Here is a 25,448-nt window from a genome sequence, read left to right as displayed (position 1 = left end):
TGTGATTTTTTGCGCGGTTAGCCCTCCCCCCCCCCACTTTCGAAACCATTCCGCGGCCCCTGGAAAACGTTAGAACAAGGGAGGACAGGGAAGACAGAAAGCATAAGAACACTAAAATCGAGTGTAGGTCTTGTAACCCTGATTTACTCCTGTTATTCAATTGAGGGATAAGGTAGGTCCTCTTGCCTAGATCCCCTATCAATATATCTTGGCGCCGGTCCTTCGGGGGGGGGGGGGGTTAGGGTAGGGTAAGGAGGACATATAGACTTAGGGAATGAAATAGGGTACCGTACAAACCCTCTGATGTTTTGTATAGTATCATATTTGTATCAAATTAATTTTACTGTCGTTCCTATTATTTATTGTTCATTTATACATTGTTAGATATAATTATTTTGATAATTATATTTGATCGAATCAATGAAATATGATTAAAAATAAGTCTTTGTTATTCTGAAACAAAAATTGTTATTTTCCTGTCGTCATAGCTGTCATGTGTTATCTAGTAAAAACTGTAGAAAGTGAACGTATAATCAAATGAATGGAGGGATGAATATTCTACCTTACATTTTTCACAACGATTTATTCCATCTTAAGCATTTTACAACATTCCATTTACTTTTGTATTTAGACAAAATAGTGAATGAAGGAAGATGGAAATGTGTCTAAATAATGATTTCTGTTAATAGTCAGTTCTTTTAGGTTTATAGTTTTTCCACAGGACAGGTTATTGAAAATCCATTCTACATGCAAAAATATGCTAATTTATGCGTTAACCAGTATTCCATTGGGATATAAAAATGCATACAAAGGAAGTAAACTTTATGCATACCTCTGTCAGATCAATGCCTACAAATTTCCTTACAGAACATTGTATTGAAAATCAAATCTATGCAGAAAAATACCGATTTATGAAAATTGTTAGCAATTTATGCATAAATCAGTTCAATGTGGTAAAAAATATAGCAATGCAAAAAGGGATGACAAATTTTGTATTTCTGTCAGATCAATACCTTCAAATTTATCACAGGAAATTTTACTGAACAACGAATTTTAAAGCAGAAATATACCAATATGATAGTAATTTATGCATAAATCAATATTTCAATGTAAAAAAACAATATCAAATGGAAAACGGATTGAACCATTTGCACATCTCTGTCGGATCAATACCTTCAAATTACCTCCAAGAAATGCTATTCAAAACCTTGTATAAAAATGTTAATTCTTGTAAATTAGCAGTAATTTATGCATACATGTAAATGAGCATTTAAATTGTTTAGTAGCTATATTACAATGTAAACATTTCAGAAAATTAACACAATTTATTAAATCATCACAATGCCCCCGCAAAAAAAAACACACAGAAAATCCCAAAACAATTCAAAACAATGCTCGACTCACATCCTTTCTGTCTATTAATGATTAGGAGGGGTGGGTTGTGGTCTTCATTATAATATTGTACAGAATTCGCTTGACAAGAAAATGCGTAAAGGGTGTAGTTTTCTTTTATTATACATTTTTATAACTAGGAGAATAAATTACGTGTGTTTACATGAGTTCAGAGAGTAAAATTTACATAGAAAAATTCTGAAAATACACGAGTGTGGTGGAAATATTTCATTGACTTCCTGGGCATCATAAACATTGCGCAAGTAATTGAAAACCTCTCGAAATTACGTCAAGGATCTATTCGCCCACAAGAACTGCGAAGAAAGTTTTTCTTCTTCATGAGATCAATAATGTAAACAATGTCATCCCTTGTTATCCCCCTAAACGGGACGGACCGACCAATGTAATGTATCGATTGATATCGATCACCTTCTTTCTTGATCACTTTCTCTCTTCCCTTCAATCGATCGATATCCGACTCGGGGAGGAGGGCCGGGGTACGTTATACGCAAATAGCATTTTGCGGTGGAGGGGTCTATTGTTAATGTGGAATAATGCATTAACAGTTATAAAACTTTTGGTCGGGCATCTACAAGGATACGTGGGATGAGTTAAGCTGTCAAACATTTCGGACGCCATCTTGGGAACGACGTCTTAAAGACGCACGGCGGACAGAAGACGCTTGGAGATCCTAATTCGCGTAGTTCTGGAAGCGTTTTTATGCGAAATCTTGCAGGATTTCTGTTGCCATGGTACCGGAGTAATATAAAAGGAATATTTCAAGCAACATGGGACGTATAGCAAAGAGCTGTTTCATCCTGGTAAGTATTAATCGACGAATCAAATCGTCTAAATGAAGAGATTAAAAGGGGAGCATGGGGATAATAGAATATGGCAGTAAAACAAAATTGACGCAAGCGGTTAATCATGTTTACTTAATTGTGCGCATATTTTTGAAACAGATTATTAAAAGAGTATATAAAAATTGGACCAAATTTGAAAATTATACATTTTTATAGGTTGGAGACAATTAAATAGACCTACTAACCAGTCGGTATTTTATTGAAGTACTTTTTTATATATTGCGTAGCCTATTATGAATCATTGCATTATTGGAAATTCGGGGTTTTCGTCAGGGTAAATATCTACCTACCATTATTCTACTTCAATAGTGAGTGTTATTCCATTTGGGACATGAAATACGTAATTACATGATTATATTTCATGAAGTATTTTCATTTTTATATTTTAATGAAGTACTTTTTTGTACAGCATATACGCAACATTGCAATATTGATAAGTAATGGCTTTAGTCAGAGTAAACAATCCCCAACCAGTTTGCTTCTAATATTATTTAAGTCATTTTCTTTTTAAAGAATGTGTATAGATATTTTTTTCAACTTTGTTGACTGCACAATCTTATAAATTGTATTGATTTGTATTGACTCGCATTTACTTGATTCAAATTTGGTTGAATATGAAATAAATAATCGAAATGATTAATTAATTCTTTTGGGCATGACATACGTAATCATATAAACGGTATTTCATGAGAAATTTCATTTAATATATCTTACAACGGTATGATAACTTGCAAGTTAGTTAGGTCTATATGTTATGCTCGCCTATTCATTTTAATTTAGCAAAGTCTGTTTCTTATCATGGCATTCCCTGCATATGATAAAAGTAATGAGTTAATTCTTTGGAGGGACCCCAATATTCCAAATGGGAACTAATCTGAAGTGAGCTAGCAAAGATAGTGACTTTTTAAAAAGAAAGTTCTAATTTTTTTAAAGAAAATGAAATAATATTTCACTCTTCCCTTTCCGTTTCTTTCTTTTTCTCTTTTTTTTTCTTGGTCGTAGAACTAACTTTTTTTATGGGGGGGGGGGGGGGGGGCGGGGAGACCACTAAGCCCCCTTCATCTGTACAACAGTGCTGCATCTGCATAATAATAACGTTATAAACAATAATTTTCACGACTAAGTAATTATTAATGAAATCTATACGTTGTACTAACCAATGCATTTTCATTTTAATCACATTTATGGACTTTCTCTAATAAACTTAAGGGGGTATCCAAGCTGAAAATAATATGGTTTGAACAGATTAACAAAAGTGAGACAAACAAAATGCTGGAATTTTATAAAAATCGGACAAGGAATAACACAAATATGACATTTTAAACCTTAAGTTTGCATTATTTTGGTAAAACAATTCCATGCATGTACCATGAATATGCAATTAGCAAGCTGATTATGTCATATCCCCACTTATTATTATTTTTTATCATATTTATTCAAATTTTGTCCACCTAGAATAAAAAAAAATGGATAGACAACTGGTTTCACTATGCATAAAATATGTTATTACTGCAACTTATTTTGTTACAAGGGGAGCATATCATACACACAATCATTGTATGAAGAAAAAAAGTAATTATGATTTCTTGTAATAACATTTAAAAAAGAAAGTGTAGAAAAATGACTTCATCTGCCCACCTAATGAATAATTCATGACGGCGTCCTTACAACTGTTTTACAAAATATTACTTAGTTTAAAATTCAATGACTTTGTCATTTGTTATATTTTGGTGAAATTTTCAGTGTTTTGCTCTGTGAATTTTACGCCGTTTATTCAGATATAATTATTTTCATCCCGGAATACCCCAGTAAGTAGTATGCAAAGCGAGTATCCTCTGATTGTAAGTCTGTGATTACTTGTATTAAAATGTATTAATTGTAAGAAATCATTCATATCATATGTGTATTTACATTTCCATCTATTTCATGAAATCTCATGAAATACAAAGATTTCCTATATAAGGGTCTATAGTTTATCGATCACCCCCTCTCTAAATTTATATACATTTTTCGTCATCATTGTTCTGCCACATTAACCGATATCAAGATTGATTGTTTCAATCTCAAACTCCTAAGAGATTTCGTGATATTGTATGTACACATGCACCAGTAGGTCTTATGGCGTACAAATGAGGGGGGGGGGTGGGGTACGACCAAGAAGGGGAAAATAGAAAATGAAAGAAAAAGAGAAAGGGGAATATTGAAAATTAGAGCATTTTCTGAATTTTACGTCAAAATCTGTCAAAAAATATATATATATTGGAGTCAAAAACTTTGCTCACTCGCTTGCTTCGCTCGCCGCTTTTTTTAACTGTTATAGCCTACCTGGTCCCAACAATCTTTTTTGTATCATTACGCCACTGATCAAGTAACATAATTTTGATAGCGATCAACTAATCAAATGCATATTCAAAAATCTAGAAACCTTATATGCCAACACAATACTCCATATGTCATACGGTTTGGAATGAGCTTCATGGTTGTATAAAACTAATATTTGAATGGAACTGGATATACCTTTGACAAAAAAAAGATTGAAATATATTCATCATGAATTTTATCAACCACAAATTTAAAGTTTAGTTTCTGTGGATATGACAAAGCATGTATAACCTAATGCTTGTATTATTCTTCAACATATTTAATGTGACTTTCTATTAAACCCCTTTATCAATCAACATAATTGGAGATGATGATTTTATTTTATTTTCTGTCATAGGTTGTGATCGCCGTCTTGTGTGCGACCGGACACGCAGCAGGTTAGTTTTACTACTACTTTGTTATAAACATAGCCCTGATCATTATACATCTTATATACAATTTCTTCATCGTTTATTTATTACTTTATCCATAATCATTAGTTAACTTGCTACTTCCCCCTTTATTTAACACTTTATTTTTTATTAATTATCGATTTCCATTCATTTAGATGATGATATCATTATCGATTTCTTATCGTGTACTGATTCAATATCCATTTATATACTCTGTATATCCATTTATCGATATTATATCTTTTATTTATTTAATCATTCATGTACTTATTTATTTCTTTCTTTATCGATTCCAAGTTCTTTTTTTCCCGTTTTGGTGCTTATTAAAATACCTCGTTATCTATTTAGTGGAATTAGACAGATATAATAATTGATTATTAACTACGATATTGATTTCTCAATCTCATTCATAAATTATGATGATTAAATGATATTTTGGAAATATGCGAGTGTATGTAAATTTTTACGTTATGTGTCTTCAGATTTTTTAAAATGAGGAATATATATTCTACAATGACAAGAAAATCGAAGAACACTTTTTTCTCTACTATTAATCACGTAAGAAAATTAAAATAACCCGTTTCATAATGAATGTATAAATAGTCCTACCTTAATATTGACTATGATTTTTTATCTTTACATATCATTTATTTTCAGATTTTCCATTTAGCTTCTTTCTGAAGTCCGATTACACTGGGGTCCTCTTCGTAAACAAGACAGCCGAAGTCGATTACGTGAACGAGACGGAGTGCGCTCTCGCTTGCCTGTACGCACACGAGATCCAATGCGAGGCCTTCGAATACGATTTCGAAAACGAAGAATGTTACCTCGTCTCCTCCGATGACGTTACAAATGGCGTCAACGTGACCGAGAACAAGGATTCAAATTATTACACGAAGTTATCAGGTAAGCTGATTTTCAATTTTAACTCAATTGTTGATATAAAGCGAATTTCCTTTGACAAAAACAAAACAAAACAAAACAACCCCCCCCCTTTTTTTCTTCCTTTTTCTAGATAGGCCTTCGTTCACAATATTTTCATTAATTTTCCCCTCGTTTCAGAAAGTAAATCAATACACAAATGAAGGTAATAGAAAATAAGATAAGGATAAAAAAGGAAGAAAAGAAACAAAGGGAAACAATGCATCAGCCCCACAGTATGATCTGATATTCTTTTATTTGATTTTTCCTTTCAAAGTTATACATAATAAGTTATGATAAACAAAACATTAAAAAAGATTATAATATAGCACAATTATAGATTTAAGGAACACAATAAAAAAATTGAATTGCCTTAGATGGTTTTTATATTTTAAAGTGAATATTTACGGTAGGAAATACGGAAGTTTCACCATGTCCACAGTCTTAGTGTGGTGAAATTTGATAATGTTTACATTGTAAATCAGATAAATATACAATGGAACACACTCTGAGCACTGTATTTATTTCAATTCCTTGATATTTAGAGTATACTCCAAGTCTTATATCTAATTCTTAGAAAATTTCTAATGTACAGTATAATCTATTACGTTGTCTATTTATCACATGATTATTTAATCACGTAATGAACACCTACATAAATTATATTAATTAATTAATATTTATTGAATCCTTCATTAAATTCTCTAACTATTCAATTGAAAAATTAAACGATTTGTTCATCCATTCACTAGTCATACTAATATCTTTTAATTATTGATATTTCATTTATTAATTAATTAATTCATCCATCAATCCATCCATCAATTCATTCATTCATTCACTCATCCACCCATCCATCCCTCCCTCCCTCCATCCATCCATCCATCCATTCATTCATTCATTCATTAATTCATTGTTTATTTCTTCTCCCAGGTCCATGCCCAAATCCACCTGTTGGACTGGAAGACGGGACCGTCCCACTTTCTCGTATTTCCATGTCGTCATACATGGGCGGGGAAGAAAATGGACCAATAGACATGGCCAGGGATCACGTGAGGCTTAACTCGCCCGGTGGTTGGTGCGCAGGTGAAGCAGCGGATATCAACAACATCACCGAATGGATACAGGTAAGAGACGAATGAGATGATGGTGCAATTCACAATGTAGGCCTGCACTGTGAATATTGTTATGTTTAATCATTCGATTGGAATATTCACCGTCCTTTCTTGTGTGTAACACTTTAACAGAGTGCAATCCAATTTCCAATTGTAATGATTATTTTAACCAGACACATTTGTATTTCTGAAGGAATACCGTGATAACATTGATAAATAAACATAATGATGATTATTGTGTAGGTTAAGATGGTGGAAATAATGAAGAAGAAAATAGTGATTATGATGATTATGACTACGATGATGGTTACGACGACGGCGACGATGATAATGATGGGGTGGTACTGGTTGGTGATGGGTATAATGGTGATGATGATGATAAAGCTGATGATTATGTTGGAGTGATCTGTAATGTTTATGGTGGTAAAGATAACGACAGAGGTGATGGTTATGGTGGTCATGATGATGATAATGATAATGATGACGACTGACTCAGTGAATGATAATAATATTGTAAATGGAAGAAATGAAGATGATAAAATGATGGTGCCGAGGATGATGGCAACATGATGACGTATTTCTTTCGCCCCTCTTTGCAGATAGATTTCAGTGAGCCTACTTGTCTGGTGCCGTATCAACTAAAGTTTTCAATCACCCTGACCTTGACCTTGATAACAATGAGATCTTATCTTTCACTCTTTACAGATTGATTTCAGTGAGCCTATGACGATAGTTGCCGTATCAACCCAAGGTTTCACTCATCTAGACCTTGACCTTGATAACAATGAGATCTTACCCATCACTGTTTACAGATCGGTTTCAGTGAGCGGTGGCGTATATCAACCCAAGGATTCAAATATCCACACCTTGACCTTGATAACAACGAGATCTTATCTTTCACTCTTTCCAGATTGATTTCGGTGAGCCTAAGATGATCGCTGCAGTATCAACCCAAGGTTTTAATCATCCAGATCTTGACAACATCTATTGCTCACAATATTACCTCTCCTATCGATTTACCGATAGCGATACCGATACAGGTTGGGTCATCTACGAGGAGAGCAGTAGTACAAAGGTAATATACAGTTTATTCTTAATAATCAAATAAGTTTGTTTAAAAGAGTATTTGTTCAATCTAATTTTATTTCTTAATTTCTACTGAATTTATTTTTCATAATAATGCTTGTAAAGGACATGCTTATCTATATAATTTTCGCTATTAAAAGAACTGATTATTAAAATTGTTATTATTATCATTGTTATCATTATTATTGTTATTGTTATTATCATTATTATTGTTATTATCATTAGTATCAAATTATTTGAGACAAGATCCTTTTTTCAGGCCCTATATGTATATAATGTATATAATAATTATGTGTTTCATGACATATTTTCCTTAAATTGGAGATTTGTGAAGTGTCAATTTTTTTTACTCGCACGGTATTTATGTATAAATTTATGTTTTAAACTGTAAAAATCAGTCTTTTAAAAATCTGTTTTGTTATAGTTTTTCGATGGTAATTCTGATAGCAATGGAATAGTAAACAACACGCTTGCAACTCCGGTCAAAGCCACCAGTATGAGACTATACCCAACCGTCTGTCAGAATCATCCATGCATGAGACTCGAATTTTATGGCTGTCGAGGTATGTCGTAAAGTTTCCCATACATTATTTTGTTTTAACTAATTGACGACACGCTAAAGTCCCCACTTTTTTTTTCCAAAACCGTGTATATACGTAAAAATTTCCATGTGATTGTGGTTTTTGCATAATATAGTCAACCATTCCGCGGCCCCTACATTTTATGCTATATGTTTCTCAAGATTTCTGCTGGCTGATAAAATTAAATGTAATTTAAATCGATCGTATTAAAAAAAAGATAAAGAAAATACTTATAAATGAAATGAAATTAGATCCCCAAATAACTAAATTATCAAACTATTATAATGTTCTGCATTGCTTTTTTTTCTACCTGTTTTTTTATTATTTTGCAGTCGACTGTGAACCGAACCCGTGTCGGCATGAGAACGCAACATGTACGGATTCAAGCACGTGGGTGTGGAATGTGACATGTGACTGTCCTACAGGATTGTCAGGTGACTTCTGTCAGGTCAACTATGACGAGTGTGCATCAAATCCATGCCAGAATGGAGCAAAGTGCGTGGACGGCGTCGATCGATACAACTGCGACTGCGCAGACGGATTTGAAGGTATGTTTATTTTGTATTCATTCATTTTCATCCATTCCATTCGGGTTAATATATGCAATATACAATACAATAACGAAAAGGAAAATACATGCCATACTAACACAAAATGTCATTCATTTAGTTTATTGATATAGCGAATACTAATAACATATTTTTTTTACATTTTCAATATTTTGTGACAAACAAAATCTCAATAAAAAAAAATTGTTCCAAGAGTGTATTACGCATCTTCATTCTACCTGTCGGATAAAACAGGACTTGTCTGGTAACACATCCAACAAGTCCTTTCATGAAACGCTCCCCATTTTGTTTTTGATTGTCTGATCTCTGATGCAGTGGCGGATCTAAGGGGGGGGGGTGTTAAACCCCACCTCGGGCTCCCTAAAAATAATTGAAAGAAAAAAGGAGTGTGGGATCAAACTCCAACACCTCCCTGTTTACGAGAATCGTACAAGCAGCGCAAAACAATGGCGTATCTAACGAGGGGGGGGGGGGGGGTAGGACGCATTACGTCGCAGTTTTTCGTTTATTGGGTCAAACGGGTCAAACCAACTTGTCAGTGGCGTACCTAGGATTTTCCACATGGGGGGGGGGGGCAAATTCGTCCGCCAAAAAATTTGACAAGCAAAAAAAAAAAAAAAAGGTCTTCAACCACAAATAAAGGATCTCGTCCGCCCAAAAATTTGACAAGCAAAAAAAAAAAAAGTCTTCAAGACTCGTCAGGTACGCTAGTGCAACTTGTCAAACCCCACTCTTACTTAGCAAAAAGCTAGATCCGCCACTGTGATGGTAAGTCCCAATCCACTCATCATCCTCCCCACTTCGAAACCATTCTGCACCGCCTCTGTATATTTGATTCCCGAAAATTTTAAGTTAAAATGGTCTTTGCATATTAAATTTTCATATGCAAAGACCATTTTACTCAATGCACTATAATGTCACTCCATGCTTTACCCCAAGCTTTGTTGTTGTTGAGCTGTTACAAAATGTCTCTGCTATTGGTCAAAACTTTCGGCCAATGAGCTGCTCGTACTCAGTCCTTTTTTTGAGTGCGCGCGGAGGTGCATTACAGATATGAATATTCATGACCATCATTCAACTTGAGTCGGCTTTTAATAGAGTGAAGTAAGAATTTTATTTTATTCTGTGATTGGCTTCAATATTGATCATTATGAATCATAGAACTGTGCTGGATGTGAGTAATGTTCTAGAACGTGATATTTATTAGCAAGTCATTTGAAATTAAGGTATTGATATTTATGAAAGATGATCGTAATGTCATGACATTATTTTGGATACAGTCCCACTCGTAGATATTTAAAGAGTGTTTGTATCCTAGCACGAATGCATGCAGTGTGACTGAGTGTCGCGAACAAGTGCAATTGGCCTAAAAATCATTCCTTTGTCGGACTCGCATATGCACGCATGTGTGTGTCAGTCCTATTGAATACCCCAGACAGTGACAGTAGACCATAAATCAAACTTGTTTTGTCATACTTTTTAAACAAATTAAAGGACAAGTCCACCCCAACAAAAAGTTGATTTGAATAAAAAGAGAAAAATCCAACAGACATAACACTGAATTGAAATTTCATCAAAATCGGATGTAAAATAAGAAAGTTATGACATTCTAAAGTTTTGCTTAATTTCACAAAACAGTTGAGTTATATCATATACATGTATGTACATCCTGTTGGGTATGCAAATGAGGAGACTGATGACGTCATCCACTCACTATTTCTTTTGTATTTTATGAATAGGGAATATCCTATTTTTCTCCTCGTCAAGTGAAACAACAATTAATTCCTCCCTGAACATGTGGAATGGGCATTGTTTAATACTATATGATTCAGTCAAGTTGGTCCTTATTGTCAAATCTATAAAAAATGAAATATTGTATAATTCAAACAATAAAAAACAAAAGAAATAGTGAGTGAGGGACATCATCGACTGTCTCATTTGAGTTGTGCATATCACTGTTTTGTTAAAAATAAGCAAAACTTTAAAATGTCATAACTTTCTTATTTTACGTCCGATTTTGATGAAATTTTCAGCATTTTGCTAGTTTGATTTTTGTCTATTTATTCAAATCAACATTTTTGTGGGGTGGACTTAACCTTTAACAAGTCAAGAATCAAGAAATCAGACACGTCACATGTCAGATTCAAATCAAACTTTGATTTGAATCTGACATGTGACGTGTCTGATTCAAAGCAAGGCAGATTAACTCAGAAAGCAGACTCAACTGAAACTCTTTGTCTTGACTTGATTGATCATATCAAGAGATATTCGATTTGTAAACAATGAAATGAGTGGAGATAGGGTGTGTTCAATGTCGGTTCCCAAATTTAAACGACAATATGAATCATGATTGAAAACGAGATTACCAGATTACAAAATGCAGATAATAGAAACAAAGGATGTGTTCAATGTCCTCCATTTCCGGTCGTAAAAGTAAACCTCCTTCAAATCATGTTTTGGAGGAAAATTTAAACGTTGAAAAAGATGCGTTTGTAAGCGTGATCAGAGTTTCAGACTCAGATTTTCCAACCTTCAGCATCGCGAATGCGACATTGAACACGATTTCTTCAAACATCATTTTACCCACATTCTATATTGGGCTGTGGAATTCATTACCGCCTGTCGCTGCCAACTATACCTCATTGGAGCTTTTCAAGCTGAAGGTGCAGTGTGTCAAGCTTTGTTAAGCTTCAGTCTGGTTTTTTAGCTGCACATAGAGTCCATTGTAGAAATATATTACTTGCACTGTACACTCGGCACTTGACAAGCACAAGGTACGATAATACGCCAGTGCCGGTGGACTGTAATACTAGTGAGTGAAAGAATTGTGACTGGTAGAGTACCAGACTGGAAGGAGAAGATTGAGTTTTGAAACGTCTTTGCTCTTGTAGTGGAAGCCTACACAAGCAGGTGCCAGAATGGACCTTTCCTGTGATGGGTCAAACCGCGCACTAAAGCTGCGCTATAAATGAAAACAGGAAATTTGACAAACAATCAGCTAATTATTTATCAACACTGAACAGCTCACCGCTGATCGTATTTGTGTTCTGTGTTTTGTGATTTAGTTTTCAATCATGATTCATGTTGCTGTTTAAATTTTAAAATCGACATTGAACGCACCTTAAGACTTGCTGGTGTGGCAAGCCAAGGTGACATCTTTCCACTATGACTGTGTGGGTCAGTGGGTGTGTGTGCGTGCTTGCTCATAGTCGCTGTGATTTCATGAATACAGTAAAAAGATGTAACAGCAGCCAGCAGCAGTGTGCAGTGATGAAAGTTGAAACGGCAGCGAATGCCTTGTGACTGAGGGTCTAGAATATTTTTTTTTTTTCGTTTTACCCTAAGATGATTCTAACATTCTGATTTACACTCTATCCAGAATTGTCCGCTCAACATTTTTAATGGATTTTAATGCTTGAATGCAGAACCAAACTGAATTATTATTGTTTTTTTTGCAAGAAAAGACCAGTAGATCTGGACCAGATCTAACGCGTGAGTAAAATAAAACAAAAAAACTTGACACCTCATAAATCCCCAGAATTCAAGGAAAAAATATGTCATGAACACATAATCATTATATGTGTCCTGAAATTATTTTGTTGTGACTTAGAATTCCCTTCACTGATGGAAGGAAATACATGTAGCGTATACCTGTATATGCATTTGATTCAAGATAATAAGGACAAGAATTTGTGATATATCTGCATGCCATTTGGCTTAATTATATATTTTTTTCTTCTAGGCACCCATTGTCAAACTAACATTGATGAATGTGCTAGCAGCCCATGTCAGAACGGTGGTACGTGTGAAGATGCTGATAACGGATTCATTTGCATCTGTGTTGATGGCTGGGGTGGTGGAAACTGCACAGATTATGATGGTAAATAAGAATTATATTGATTTGAATTAGATTTATGGTAGCACTGTGTTAACACTCTCAAGTTTTGGTAAATCATCCTAAAGTGTTCCCACAACTGTTATGGTGTGGATGATATGAAAAATAAATCATGGATGTCTTTTGCAATTTTACAGAAGATCTTATGTTCTGTTTTGGTTGTGATCCTGACCCAAATTTGGGTGCATTTTTTGTTTAAATGATCAATCATGTCCCAGTCATGGAATGGACTGTAAAGTGCAGGATATCTTTCTGATGTGCAATCACTAAATTTGTAAGATTCAAGTTAAAGGACAAGTCCACCCCAACAAAAAAATTATTTGAATAAAAAGAGAAAAATCCAACAAGCATAACACTGAAAATTTCATCAAAATCGCGTGTAAAATAAGAAAGTTATGACATTTTAAAATTTCGATTAATTTCACAAAACATTTTTACGCACATCCTGGTTGGTATGCAAATGAGGAGACTGATGACGTCATCCACTCACTATTTCTTTTGTATTTTATTATATGAAATATGATATATTCTAATTTTCTCGTTCCTTGTTGCATTGTTTAATACTATAAATCTGTAAAAAATGAAATATTGTATAATTCAAACAATAAAAAAACAAAAGAAATAGTGAGTGATGGACATCATCGAATGACTCATTTTCATGTCACTGAGTTGTGCATATCACTATTTTGTGAAAAATAAGCGAAACTTTAAAATGCCATAACTTTCTTATTTTACATCCGATTTTGATGAAATTTTCAGTGTTATGCTAGTTTGATTTTTCTCTATTTATTCAAATCAACATTTTGCTGGGGTGGACTTGACCTTTAAAGAGTATTTCATCTTCATTTGTTGATTTGATTGTCAATCAGTCATAATTCAGAGAGAGAGAGAGCGTGGGGGGGGGGGAGGTAGAAGGGGGTGTAATGAGGACTGAGCAAAGTGCTTAATAGTGTTCTTGCACTCTTTACATTTGTCACTAATTATGCTCTATGTTTTCATGTATCAGTTGTGTGTGATGACGGCTACATTGCTGGCCTCAACTCCTGTTACAAGCTTGAACTCATCAACACCACCACCTACTCCTCGGCGGAGCAGTCCTGTCAGTCCATTGGAGGGCATCTCATGTTCCCAAGCAGCAGCGAGGAACAGAGCTTCATCTCTGGAATCCTCAACGACCAAGGAGTCTCCAGCGACGTGCAAGTGAGGATCGGTCTGAGGTACAGTGCGGATAATGACTCGGTAGCGTACAACGATGGCTCTGGCAGTCCGTCCTTTGATGCGTGGGAGTCGTCAAGTCCTTCGGGGACCAGAGAATGCGTTGCTCTGGTAGCAGAGGGGTCGTCGTGGGTATGGGAGAATGTCGGCTGTTCAGCGGACAGGGCTTACCTCTGTGAGATAGACAAAGGTAGGTGTACAGATCGCAATTGATTTGTGTTATTTAAATGCTAAAGATAACATTGATAACATACTAATGCAATTTTGTTGTCTTGTCTTACAAAAATTGTGATTGATTTAATCATTCTCAATTATGGAAATCCATCAAGGTCTTCTAAAATGTTCACGGAATTGTTCATGTTCATGACAATGATGCACGTGTGAATATACATCATATTTAGGACAGTCAAGAATTTGAGTTTGATAAAGCATTTATTGACAAAAAGGCATTGATTATCTTTGTTATTGTTTTTCTGATAAATCGCTATCTTATTAAGCACCTATGGGGACTTTTGAAATGTTTGGAATAGATTCTTATTTCATGGTTACGCTATTGAAGTTTTGGCCAGGATATGAAACTGTCAAATATGAGATTATTACAAATATCTTGAAGTAAAGTCAAAGAGAATGACATTACAACAATATTTCTCTTCAAATACCATGGTAATTTTGCCACACAATCCTAGCTGTCTAGGTTTTCATTACATGTTATGCATAATTAATTATTTGAATGTAACAGGCACCTCTAGCAGTTGGAGCCAAAGCAGGGTAATGTGTAGCATGCCATCGAATAGTCAGCTAGATAATCGGCACCTAATAAATGCTATTATTAGTTGGGAGTATTTTGCTTTTGATAGACTTTCAAGGTTTTTATTTTTATTGTTCTTGATCCTATAGCTCATGGTGGTTTCTCCGAGTGGGGCCGGTGGGAGGAATGCAGCGTTGAGTGCGGACCAGGGGAGGGGTACCAGGTACGGCGCCGAACTTGCACCAACCCCGCCCCTTTAATTGGTGGAGATGACTGCTCAGGAAACTACACACAGAACAGAACATGTGGGACTGTATGTCCCATCGGTAAGTTCAAAGTAATTTATTTGCACAGATTGTTTGATTCAATAAATAAAAAATGGAAGTAAAACAACTGAATCCAGATTTTGTTAATCTTATCCCCTAACTGAAGAATTCAACTCTTTGATCTTTAGATGAATTGACAGAATTAGACATTTGTATATCCACAAAGCTACCTTGATGTTGTTGCTACATACCAGAAAATATATGAATTATGATTGTTTTTTGTTGAAAGGATACTATTTAGTATTTTCTGATGGATTGCACTAATTTGAAAATAATGATTAAAATGTGTGATTCTATACATGTGCTTTTATTCATACAATTACTTTCCTTTGGAAAAGTACCAAAAGCTGATATATGAAGGAAATGCCAATCAAATAAATCCATGTTATTTCAATCTATTTATTTTTATTATTTATTTATTTATTATCTATTCGGCACTTCAAACATATTCAAGATTACTGAAGCAATATCAATCATTACATACAATGACATAAAGTATTATACAGGTACGTGCAATACTTGATAGCAGTCTGCCCAGTGCATCAGTTGGTGGCCAGGGAAGAGGAAAGCAAACTAAATCCCTGTGACCTGATGGCCCAAGCAACCGATGCATTGGGAATGCTGGTAAAATATAGCATGAAGAAAAATACAATGATAATTGCAGGGATTATGATACATATAAAGCCAAAAAACAAATATAATGCCCTTATAAAAAAATAGGAAAAAAAAAAAATATTCAAAATAGAAAATCATAAATTAGAAACATAATGTGATTTAATCTTTTCTACCTCTCCACAGTTGAGTGTCCACCTGGCTTCGTCACCAACTATGATACTTGCTACCTTTTGCAAGTCAACGAAACAGCAACGTACGACGACGCCAACGCCGACTGCCAAAACCTGACCATCTACGGTGGCCATCTCCTCTTCGTCAACGTCATGGACGAGGAAACGTCCCTTGCTGCCATTCTCAAAGAATACTACGCTGATGACTCCCTCAAGTATTTTACAGGAAGTAAGTTCAACGTGACGTCAGGCAATGTGACCTTTGATTGGAAGTACGCTTCAAGCCAAGAGTTGAACCTGACATCCTGGACGGCCGAGGGGAGCTCCATGTGGTCCGGTGGCTCAGCGGATACTAGCGATGTCAACAATGAGTGCGTTCTCATAGAGAAAGATGGGACAGCGTGGAAAGCAGTGAACGAGCAGTGCTCACAAAGCCTCGGCTATATTTGTGAAGTGAATCTAGGTAACTTTATCTTTTTATTTATTTGAATATATTCATACAGGTTCAATAGATAAGCAAGGATTAAATATAAAAATATCAGAGGGAACATTGTAGGTATATGGGTAGAGTTCCCAGCTTGCCCCTTACTCGTACATGTAGTGCTCAAACACTAGCTGCCCCATTGTGTGTGCACATTAATAAGGATAGAAACAGTGTGGATATGAAAACTAACTTCCATTTTACGTATGTTTAGGAGAAAGAAAATCCGCCTCTATACAATTCAATTCGGTTTATTAGATATAAAACACAATACATTGCTGTAGTCTGAAGACTAATTGTGCAATGTTTACATTGATTATTATTTACATTTGAAGTTTGTATATACACTTAAAATATTATTCACATATAAATGAGAAACAGTTGGTTGATTGAGTCATGCATAAGTGAGATTTTAGTAGATAATACTAGCATGGGATTCTGATAATTGTGTATTGGGGAAAAACCTGTTTTAAATTTACAATTATACAACAAAGAGGTCAGAAATATAATTTAGATTTGATTTTCATTATGAAGAGATTTAGAATCAAGTTATTGCAACAGGATTAATCATAGTTATAGAACATTTAAATAAAAAAACACAATCTTTGAGATATGAAATCCATTAAGAATGGAACAGAGATTACTTTGAGATATGGGATTGAGGCTGATGAAATAATTCTTAATAATTCTAAAGAAAATCAAAATTAACAATTAATGAGAACAAATAAATGCATAAAAATAAAAATCATTCACATAGCTAAACATTTACAACTGAGCATTGACCAGTTTGACAAGTGAGGGTACACTTGATTTCCTATATCTTTCAGTTCTAGTATAAGGAAGGTCCAAGTGATGGGAATTCCTCAGTCTACCTTGCGAGACATGCTGCCGTTCAGCAGGTAGCAAATGACGATGTCGCAATGAGACAAGGATTGACTTGGCAAAGTTGGTCAGCAGGTCTTTCCTTCAAATCGAATCGAGCGAAAGATTTAAAGTTACATAAATTAAACTGCTATGACCCTAATAAACAGTTTGCGTAATCCAATACCCTATGCATACAAATAATCTGATTGTAGTATATACTTCAGGGAACTTTTGAAGAAGATGCAGTGGGGCTAATAGTTTGTTTTTCTTCAAGCCCAATGAAATAAAGGTAAATTAATGTATGAAAATTATTGTATGTTTTTTCCATTATCCAGGTGATGGTAATTGGGGGGCATGGCATCCTTGGGGAGAATGTAACTCAACCTGTGGGAGTGGTCACCAAACAAGGATCCGCCTCTGTGATGACCCCGCCCCTGTCCTGGGCGGAGCTAATTGCACCGGTATCTCTGAGCAGACCAGAACATGCACAGGTTCCTGTCCTTCTGGTAAGCTTTAAGGTTACTTTTCCCAAGGATTTATGATCAAAATGCTGGTTCTCATGAATTTCTCATGGCGTGGCTAAGTAAGCCTGGAAGTTTTGACGAGAAGGATGATCTTAAATCTTATGGGGTGTTGGACATGTTCAGTTGCATATCAAGCATACGTTCCCAAACCAAGCATTAGTCTGCAGGCACAGAATCAAATTTGAGAGTTTAACAGATAATACCATGTCTAGAGTAAAGACTAGTCTCCAATCTCTCTATCTGAAGCAGCCAAAGTAAATGAGTGACTCTAGTGTCATTACTTCAGACTCTGAATATAAAAATGTACGATGCAAAAAATCAATATTAATTGATATTACACACTGATTGTCCATAATATAATTTATGAAACCTATATTGCAAATGTCCTCCCATGAATAACACCCCTGGTTTACATGTATGGATTTTCATGAAAAAAAATCACAGTTTTAGTAAAATATGTTGATAAGTAATTGGGGAGATGTAGAAGTGTTATCACACAATGTTGGTCGCATTGTGAAAGATAGGATGTCCACGTTTTTAGCAATCTCAACATTCAAATACTCTCCTATTGTTTATCCTTAAATTTGCAAAGTTTTGTTGATCTTATTCTTTGATTTTTCTGTTTTCATACAAGCCCACTTGTTCCAAGTGCTTCATTCTTAAATAAGCAATAAACTACACAAAATGTGATAGATTGGTCTCAGCTTTTCTAACATGTGGATATTTTCGTTAAAATGCGTCTAAATCTGATTTCTTTTTTGCTGTTGAGTGGTTCACTTCAATTCCATTCAAAATGGTTTATTCAAATGAAACTTAAATCACAGCATGAATCAGAATTACAACAGTTTTTACAATAAAATACATTTAAAGCAATATGAGATAACATAGTGTATAAATATAACACATAATAAGATGATACAATGGTTTTAAATGGAATTCAGGAATAATTAATTATGCACAAAGAAGTGAATTGTGCGTGAAATTATCTGGGGCCCATTTCATAAGCACTAGCAGCTGCCTGTTTGGTAACATTGCCATTATGGCAACTACCATGGTAACAGGTCTCGCTAGCCAATCAGAATTAAGGTTTCCATGGTAGGTGTTATAAGGGCAAAGTTGCTATAGTTGTAAGTATTTATGAAACTGGCCCCAGAGGCCCAGACACAATTGCAATGCAAGAGAGCATCTGATGACATATCTGTGAGGACTTTTGCTATAACAGATAAGTTTTGTAACTGAAATGAGTTGTCCTCATACTTTCTATCAAATAGTGTCTTGCCCTGAAGGGATTGATGCTTTTGGAGCAAGCTGCTTCAAGGTGGTGGACAACGATGCAAATTACACTGACCAGAACTCGGCCAGGAAAGCCTGCCTCCCACTGACCAACGACAACGGTCATCTGGCCTACGTGCAGTCCTTCGCGGAACTGGAGTTTCTTGGATTCCGGTTAGAGGAATCGCAGTTTGGCTACGAGAGGGCGCCGGTCTACGTTGGACTGACCCACGACAACGGCAACTTGTACTACGACAATGACACCATGGCGGTGAACGTGACGGGATGGGACTCTGAGGGATTGTGGGCAACTGACTTTCCGTCGTCTGATAACTGGGAATGCGTTGCAATGGTCTATGATGAGGATCGCCATCAGTGGTTGCTACGGGATATCCAATGTTCCAGAGAGCTTGGCTATGTCTGTGAGCTTACACAGAGTAAGTTTACTGGATCCTTAGTTAACTAAGAATTTTTAGTATTTCATTCATTATTGTGCGTAATTAGTAGAAAGCTTAACCATGTCTATTACTCAATTACCCTGGCTTAAGACTGGACAGAAAGCAGTTACTACCTGCGTGCAATCAACCATGCTCTGCACAGATGGACACATTTTTATGTCACAATGGATACTATTATTTTACTTACTTTTGGCGTAATGAAATAATGTGAAGTGCTCTGAAGACAAATATAAGCATTTTGCTTAGCCAAGTAAAACACTAAGTAAAATAACTCATTCAATGCTTTCAATTGAATACCAGCCACAGGTTCTGAGAGATTTTGAGGGAAAAGTTATGTCTGGGACCAATAGAAAATATGTATGTGTACCCTTGTTAATTCGTAACCATCCTCATCTCAAATCCATGACCAGTCATTAGCAAATTTGCATGCAAGCTAAAAATAAATTACTGGTCAGGGGGCCGTTTCATAAAGCTGTTCGTAAGTTAAGAGCGACTTTAAGAACGACTGGTAAACTTTTCTTACGCGCTTAACCATCGCCAATGAATATACCATTTACCACAAGAAAGGACCACCAGTCACTCTTAAAGTCACTCTTAACATATGATCAGCTTTATGAAACACTCACCTGGTGTGATACATTTCAGCCAATGATTTGATTAAGATCCATATCAATTTCAGTGTTTTCCATAGTGGTTTAACTGTTTAAAATTGTACATATGGTAGACAAATATCTGTCGGCTATATGTGGTACAGTATAGAAAAGGTATTGTTTGATTTTGAGGGAGGAGGGGGGGGGTGTTTGGAGTAGGAGATGACAGACAGCTGCCAGGGACAATAGACAGATTACCAGCATGTATATAGTGGACACTGCTTAACAATGGAACCTCTTCTGGGTGAGATCCTGGGGGATCAATTCATGAACAGGATGTGACTATTGTGTTTGAGCAAAATCACTGCCCAATTAAGCACAGCCTAATACACCACTACAATACCATTAATCCATGCTGTAATCTAACACCATTCTCCTACTTATACACTGCTATTCCTCCTCGTAAAGGATAGCTAGATCGCAGCAAAAAGCGAAGGAATATACATGATGCTTACATCATTCCTCTTTCCCCTGACTGTTTCTATAATGTATTTCTAATTAATTGTCATTATAATGATATTTTGAATTTCACATTCTGTGTTGTTCCTCTACCCAAATATGTTGTATTAATATTCTTCTATCCTTTCTTAGAGTTTTGAAACATACGTGTACTATCTATTAAGTACTTTATGAATTTTGTGTATTATTATTTTTAAGTTTTTAGTATCATTATCATTATTATTATTATTAATTTAATTATTTACTCATGTACAGCTGCTGGTAACTGGGGCTCATGGCTTGGTTGGAGCATGTGCGATGCGACCTGCGGCAATGGCACCCAAGTCAGGAAGCGTCTCTGTGACGATCCACCGGCGATCCTAAACGGAACAGAGTGCCAGGGAGATGCCAACGAAACAAAGGCATGCACTGGGCCTTGTGATGTGGGTTAGTATTATCTTGTATTTTTTAGTGAAGAAAAAACCCTGAAAATATGTCAGAAGACTGTCCATTTAATACATAAGCAGAGTACAATGAACATGATGATACCTACAAACAAAATATAATATTGAATCAAATAACATAAAAACATATAAAATGCAGCAGGAAATATCTACTGTAAAAGAATTGAAAAAAATTATTATGTTGACTGATGAAACATGTACAAACATCTAAACGATGTAATACTATAATTAAAAAATGAGTCAATATGGGCACCAGAAATGCAACCCGTCAATTTAAGTTTTGCAAAATAATGGGTGGGGGAGCCAGAAAGTCTGTAGAAAAAAGGTTAGAATAAAAGAAAATAAAAAAGCGAAAAACATGGAATAAAGTTGAGTCAATTTACTTTTACTGTTTGTGCCAACTGATATCACACGAAAAGTTTTTGTAAGATTTTATATTCTTTTCAATTCTATGAAATAATCAAGCTATTGGATGTCCAATCCTTATTTTTCTCCATCCTTACACTTTACTTCACAAACTACTTAAGCTGTGATAATTCGAGCATTACAACTTTTCATGTGTACTGGAAATCAGAGACGGATTATTTTCAGAATTTTGGCTGACGACTGCGTGATCACAAAAAGAAAAAAAAATTGGCATGCATGTTTATTTTGCATAATCTACATGTACAAATGTGTCAAATCAAGTTCTTAAAAAATCTCCAGACTAATTAATCATGCTACTTTATGTATAAAATCAAAGATTTTCTCTTAGTAATTAAAAAAAGCTCCTCAACTGCTTGCTAAGTTTTTTCATTCAGAGACTCTTTGTTGTGTTCTAATCAAATGTGCTTGGTTCTTTGTTCCAAGGTACATCAATCACAAATATTATTAGCTAATTGATTATAGGTCTGATAGGATGACTGCGTTGATCACTATGTTCATTGATGGTCGAAATTCAGTATTAAGATCAGGTACTAATAAAACTTTCTGTTATAATAAGCCCTTTGTTGTACGGATTGGAAGACGCTTGCAACCAGACTATTGCACCTGGCTTCATGTTTTTCACAGCCAAAAAATGTGTTCCGTTGAGAAAATGTTTGTAATTTGATACTGAGGTCCTTTTCCTGTACATTTATTTTTCTTTTTCCAGTCACCTGCCCTAATGGTTTTGATGTCTACCACGATAGCTGCTACATGTTCTACGTCAACGAATCCGAGCATGATACGCTTGACAACGCAAACATCACCTGCAAGATGCTGACAAACGACACCGGTCGTGTGGTCCGTGTGGACAGCTACGACGAACAATTCTTCCTGAACTGGGGGCTGAAGGATCGCGACGTTGGACGTGGGAACAGGATATTCGTCGGGCACACCTACGACAGCACCACTTCGACGATGCTCTATTATGGTTCCTCAGGGAATGGACCTGCGAGCGCGGAGTGGCCTGATGGCGATTGGTGGGCTAGTACATACCCAAGGAATAAAGCCAACAAGGAGTGTGTTGCGTTGGTGTATGATTATACTTCGGAGGAGTGGCTCTTTGGCGACGTATCCTGTGAGGATGAGAACGGATTCATCTGTGAGATTCCTCAGAGTGAGTTTTATTCTTAATACTTTATTAAAGGGGAATGAAACATTTGGAACAAGTAGGCTTGTGTCGAAACAGAAAAATCAAAGAATAAGAACAAAGAAAGTTTGAAAAAAATCAGACAAATAACGAGAAAGTTATGAGCATTTGAATATTGCGATCACTAATGCTATGGATATCCTCCAGTTGGCAATGCGACAAAGATGTGTGATGTTACATGTGAACAACTTTCCCTTTGATGGGCTATAAAATACCCCCCAAATATCTCTATTTGCTTTTTTCTTATGGTGATACAAACTCTTTATCCATGATGTACAGTATTCTTTAAAAGTCTGTGTAACATGCCCTCCTATAGAAAGAACACATGATCTACTGATAGATGTGATAAAAGAGACAGTTTAAATGAAATATGTACTAAAGTAATGAGAGAGTTGTTCACAAGTGACATCACAAATCTTAGTCGCCTTGCCAATTGGAGGATCTCCATAGCATTAGTGATCGCAATATTCAAATGCTCATAACTTTCTCATTATTTGTCCGATTTTTCTCAAACTTTCGTTGATTTGTTTCTTTGATTTTTCTGTTTTCACACAAGCTATCTTGTTCCAAAGGTTTCATTCTACCTTTAACTGTAAGGCTTGTTAAGACATTTGGTGATAAAGCTCAGCATCAGTTTGTGTATGAATCCGTTGGGATATGACGCAACGTGAAATGTTGCAGTGGAAAGAGACATTTTTCCTCACTTTGCTACGAAAGGATGTTTGATCAGTCAAAACTGAATTCTTAGTAAGTTAGGCCTACCACAAATTACAGTTTGAGTTTTTTTCTATAAAAAGATGATGATAATGGTAATTATGATGATGATGATATTAACAATGAAAATAATGAAAAAGTAATAGTAATAGTAACGATAATGATATTAAAGAATTTGATAAAAAATACTTCTAATACTTTTACAACAATGTATTACTACGTAACTTCTGCAATGTAGGCCTATATAATTATATAGCCTATATATTTGTTAATATTTTTTAATAACAATTGAGTTACAGCAATAAATATTTGTCTTAACTGTTGTTGCTTAATTTTCAAACTTAGCAATCCTTAGAGTAGAAAGAGTTACAAATATGTGTGTACCTCCTGACTAGTCTGCAAGCACAGACTCAAATTTGACACTAAAGCCAATGATACCATGTCTAGAGTGAAGACTAGACTCCAAACTCTCTGGCCCGTATTCTGAAGTCGGGTTTAACTTTATAGACCACGGTCTAACTCTGTGCTAAAATTATGGGAGCCAAAAATTAGAAAAAATCTGTTTATATTGTATATTTCTTATGTTTACTTTTTTGTTTTCTTTTGCTTTCATAATGAAAAAAAAAATTACTTCAAAATACGTTGGTTATCATTCCCAGACAATTTGGGCGTCATATGAGTTCATAAATTGGATGTGTACAGTTGGGGATTTGTACCCCAATTGGCTCTCCATAGTTAAACCACAACTTTAAACCAGAGTTTAATTTAAACCCGAGTTCAGAATACGGGCCTCTAGATCTGTCACGTAGTGAATCTAGTCTCACTACTCCAGACTCCCTTATGCACTGTGTGAATTAAAAAAAAGAAAGGTCTGTGCCTTGAGACTATCCTCCCACTAGTCAGGTGCATTCATTTTTGTTATTCATTATTCACCTTCCTTTCTCCCCTGTTAGCCCCCGGCGGGGTGAGTGAGTGGGGTCCGTGGAGCCAGTGCACCGACAGCTGCGGGAGCGGTACCCAGATACGCTACAGGGAGTGCGACAACCCCGCTCCGGTCCTTGATGGCCAGTTCTGTCAGGATAGCCTCAACGACACCAGATCCTGTGAAGATAGGTGCTCTGTTGGTAAGTATACATGTACATAGGACTTGCAGAACTTCCAGCCATCACGTTTTGCCACAATTGATGTTTTTTTTTTCAACAGAATTATTGCATTACGATTTTTCTACATAATAATGATAATAATATATAACAATAATAATAATAATGCGCCAAGTCCACTCTGCAGAGTGCTCAAGGTGCATAAAGAGCTAAGAGTTAAATAAAAAAGTTTTTAGATGAATTTTGAAAGTCTCGACAGAGGTACATTTTTTATGTCTTCAGGAAGGGACATGCACAAGCAAAAGATCTTTCCCCCCAAGTTTTTTAAACTTATGGAATAATAAGGTAGCCAGAAGTGGATGAGCACAAAGACCTACTCGGTCTGTAGTAATTGATAAATGAAAGACTGTATTGTGGTGCTGATCCGAGAATACAATGAAAAGCAAGCAACAGAATCTTAAGTACACTCAGGCAGTTGGATGAATTTAATTTCAGGTCTACCTGTAACTAGACCAAGGTTAAATGTCAATTGGGGGCCAATATCTGGGGATCATGAAATACAGTTTCGCATTTACAGAGGTTTGTAGGTTGGTTTTGAGCA

At 35.5% G+C, this 25,448-nt stretch overlaps 1 protein-coding gene across 1 annotated transcript in view; it reads left to right on the top strand.

The window, feature by feature from the left end:
* The first annotated feature begins 1,960 nt into the window (after positions 1-1,960).
* Positions 1,961-25,448, top strand: part of LOC129280166 (uncharacterized) — a 95,947-nt gene continuing 72,459 nt past the window's right edge. Inside the window, exons 1-16 of the mRNA XM_064112056.1 lie at positions 1,961-2,213; positions 4,975-5,014; positions 5,687-5,935; positions 6,884-7,077; positions 7,976-8,140; positions 8,576-8,714; positions 9,065-9,280; positions 13,044-13,181; positions 14,203-14,601; positions 15,309-15,485; positions 16,284-16,733; positions 17,951-18,121; positions 19,411-19,848; positions 21,234-21,404; positions 22,554-23,000; positions 24,701-24,871. Of these exons, the coding sequence (XP_063968126.1) occupies positions 2,181-2,213; positions 4,975-5,014; positions 5,687-5,935; positions 6,884-7,077; positions 7,976-8,140; positions 8,576-8,714; positions 9,065-9,280; positions 13,044-13,181; positions 14,203-14,601; positions 15,309-15,485; positions 16,284-16,733; positions 17,951-18,121; positions 19,411-19,848; positions 21,234-21,404; positions 22,554-23,000; positions 24,701-24,871 (3,598 nt within the window). The 5' untranslated portion in view covers positions 1,961-2,180. The remainder of the gene's footprint in view (positions 2,214-4,974; positions 5,015-5,686; positions 5,936-6,883; positions 7,078-7,975; positions 8,141-8,575; positions 8,715-9,064; positions 9,281-13,043; positions 13,182-14,202; positions 14,602-15,308; positions 15,486-16,283; positions 16,734-17,950; positions 18,122-19,410; positions 19,849-21,233; positions 21,405-22,553; positions 23,001-24,700; positions 24,872-25,448) is intronic.

Source organism: Lytechinus pictus, chromosome 17 (genome assembly GCF_037042905.1).
Source record: "Lytechinus pictus isolate F3 Inbred chromosome 17, Lp3.0, whole genome shotgun sequence".
Lineage (NCBI taxonomy): Eukaryota > Metazoa > Echinodermata > Echinoidea > Temnopleuroida > Toxopneustidae > Lytechinus > Lytechinus pictus.
Note: the sequence above shows the minus strand (reverse complement) of the source record. Positions and strands in the feature narration are given on the sequence as shown.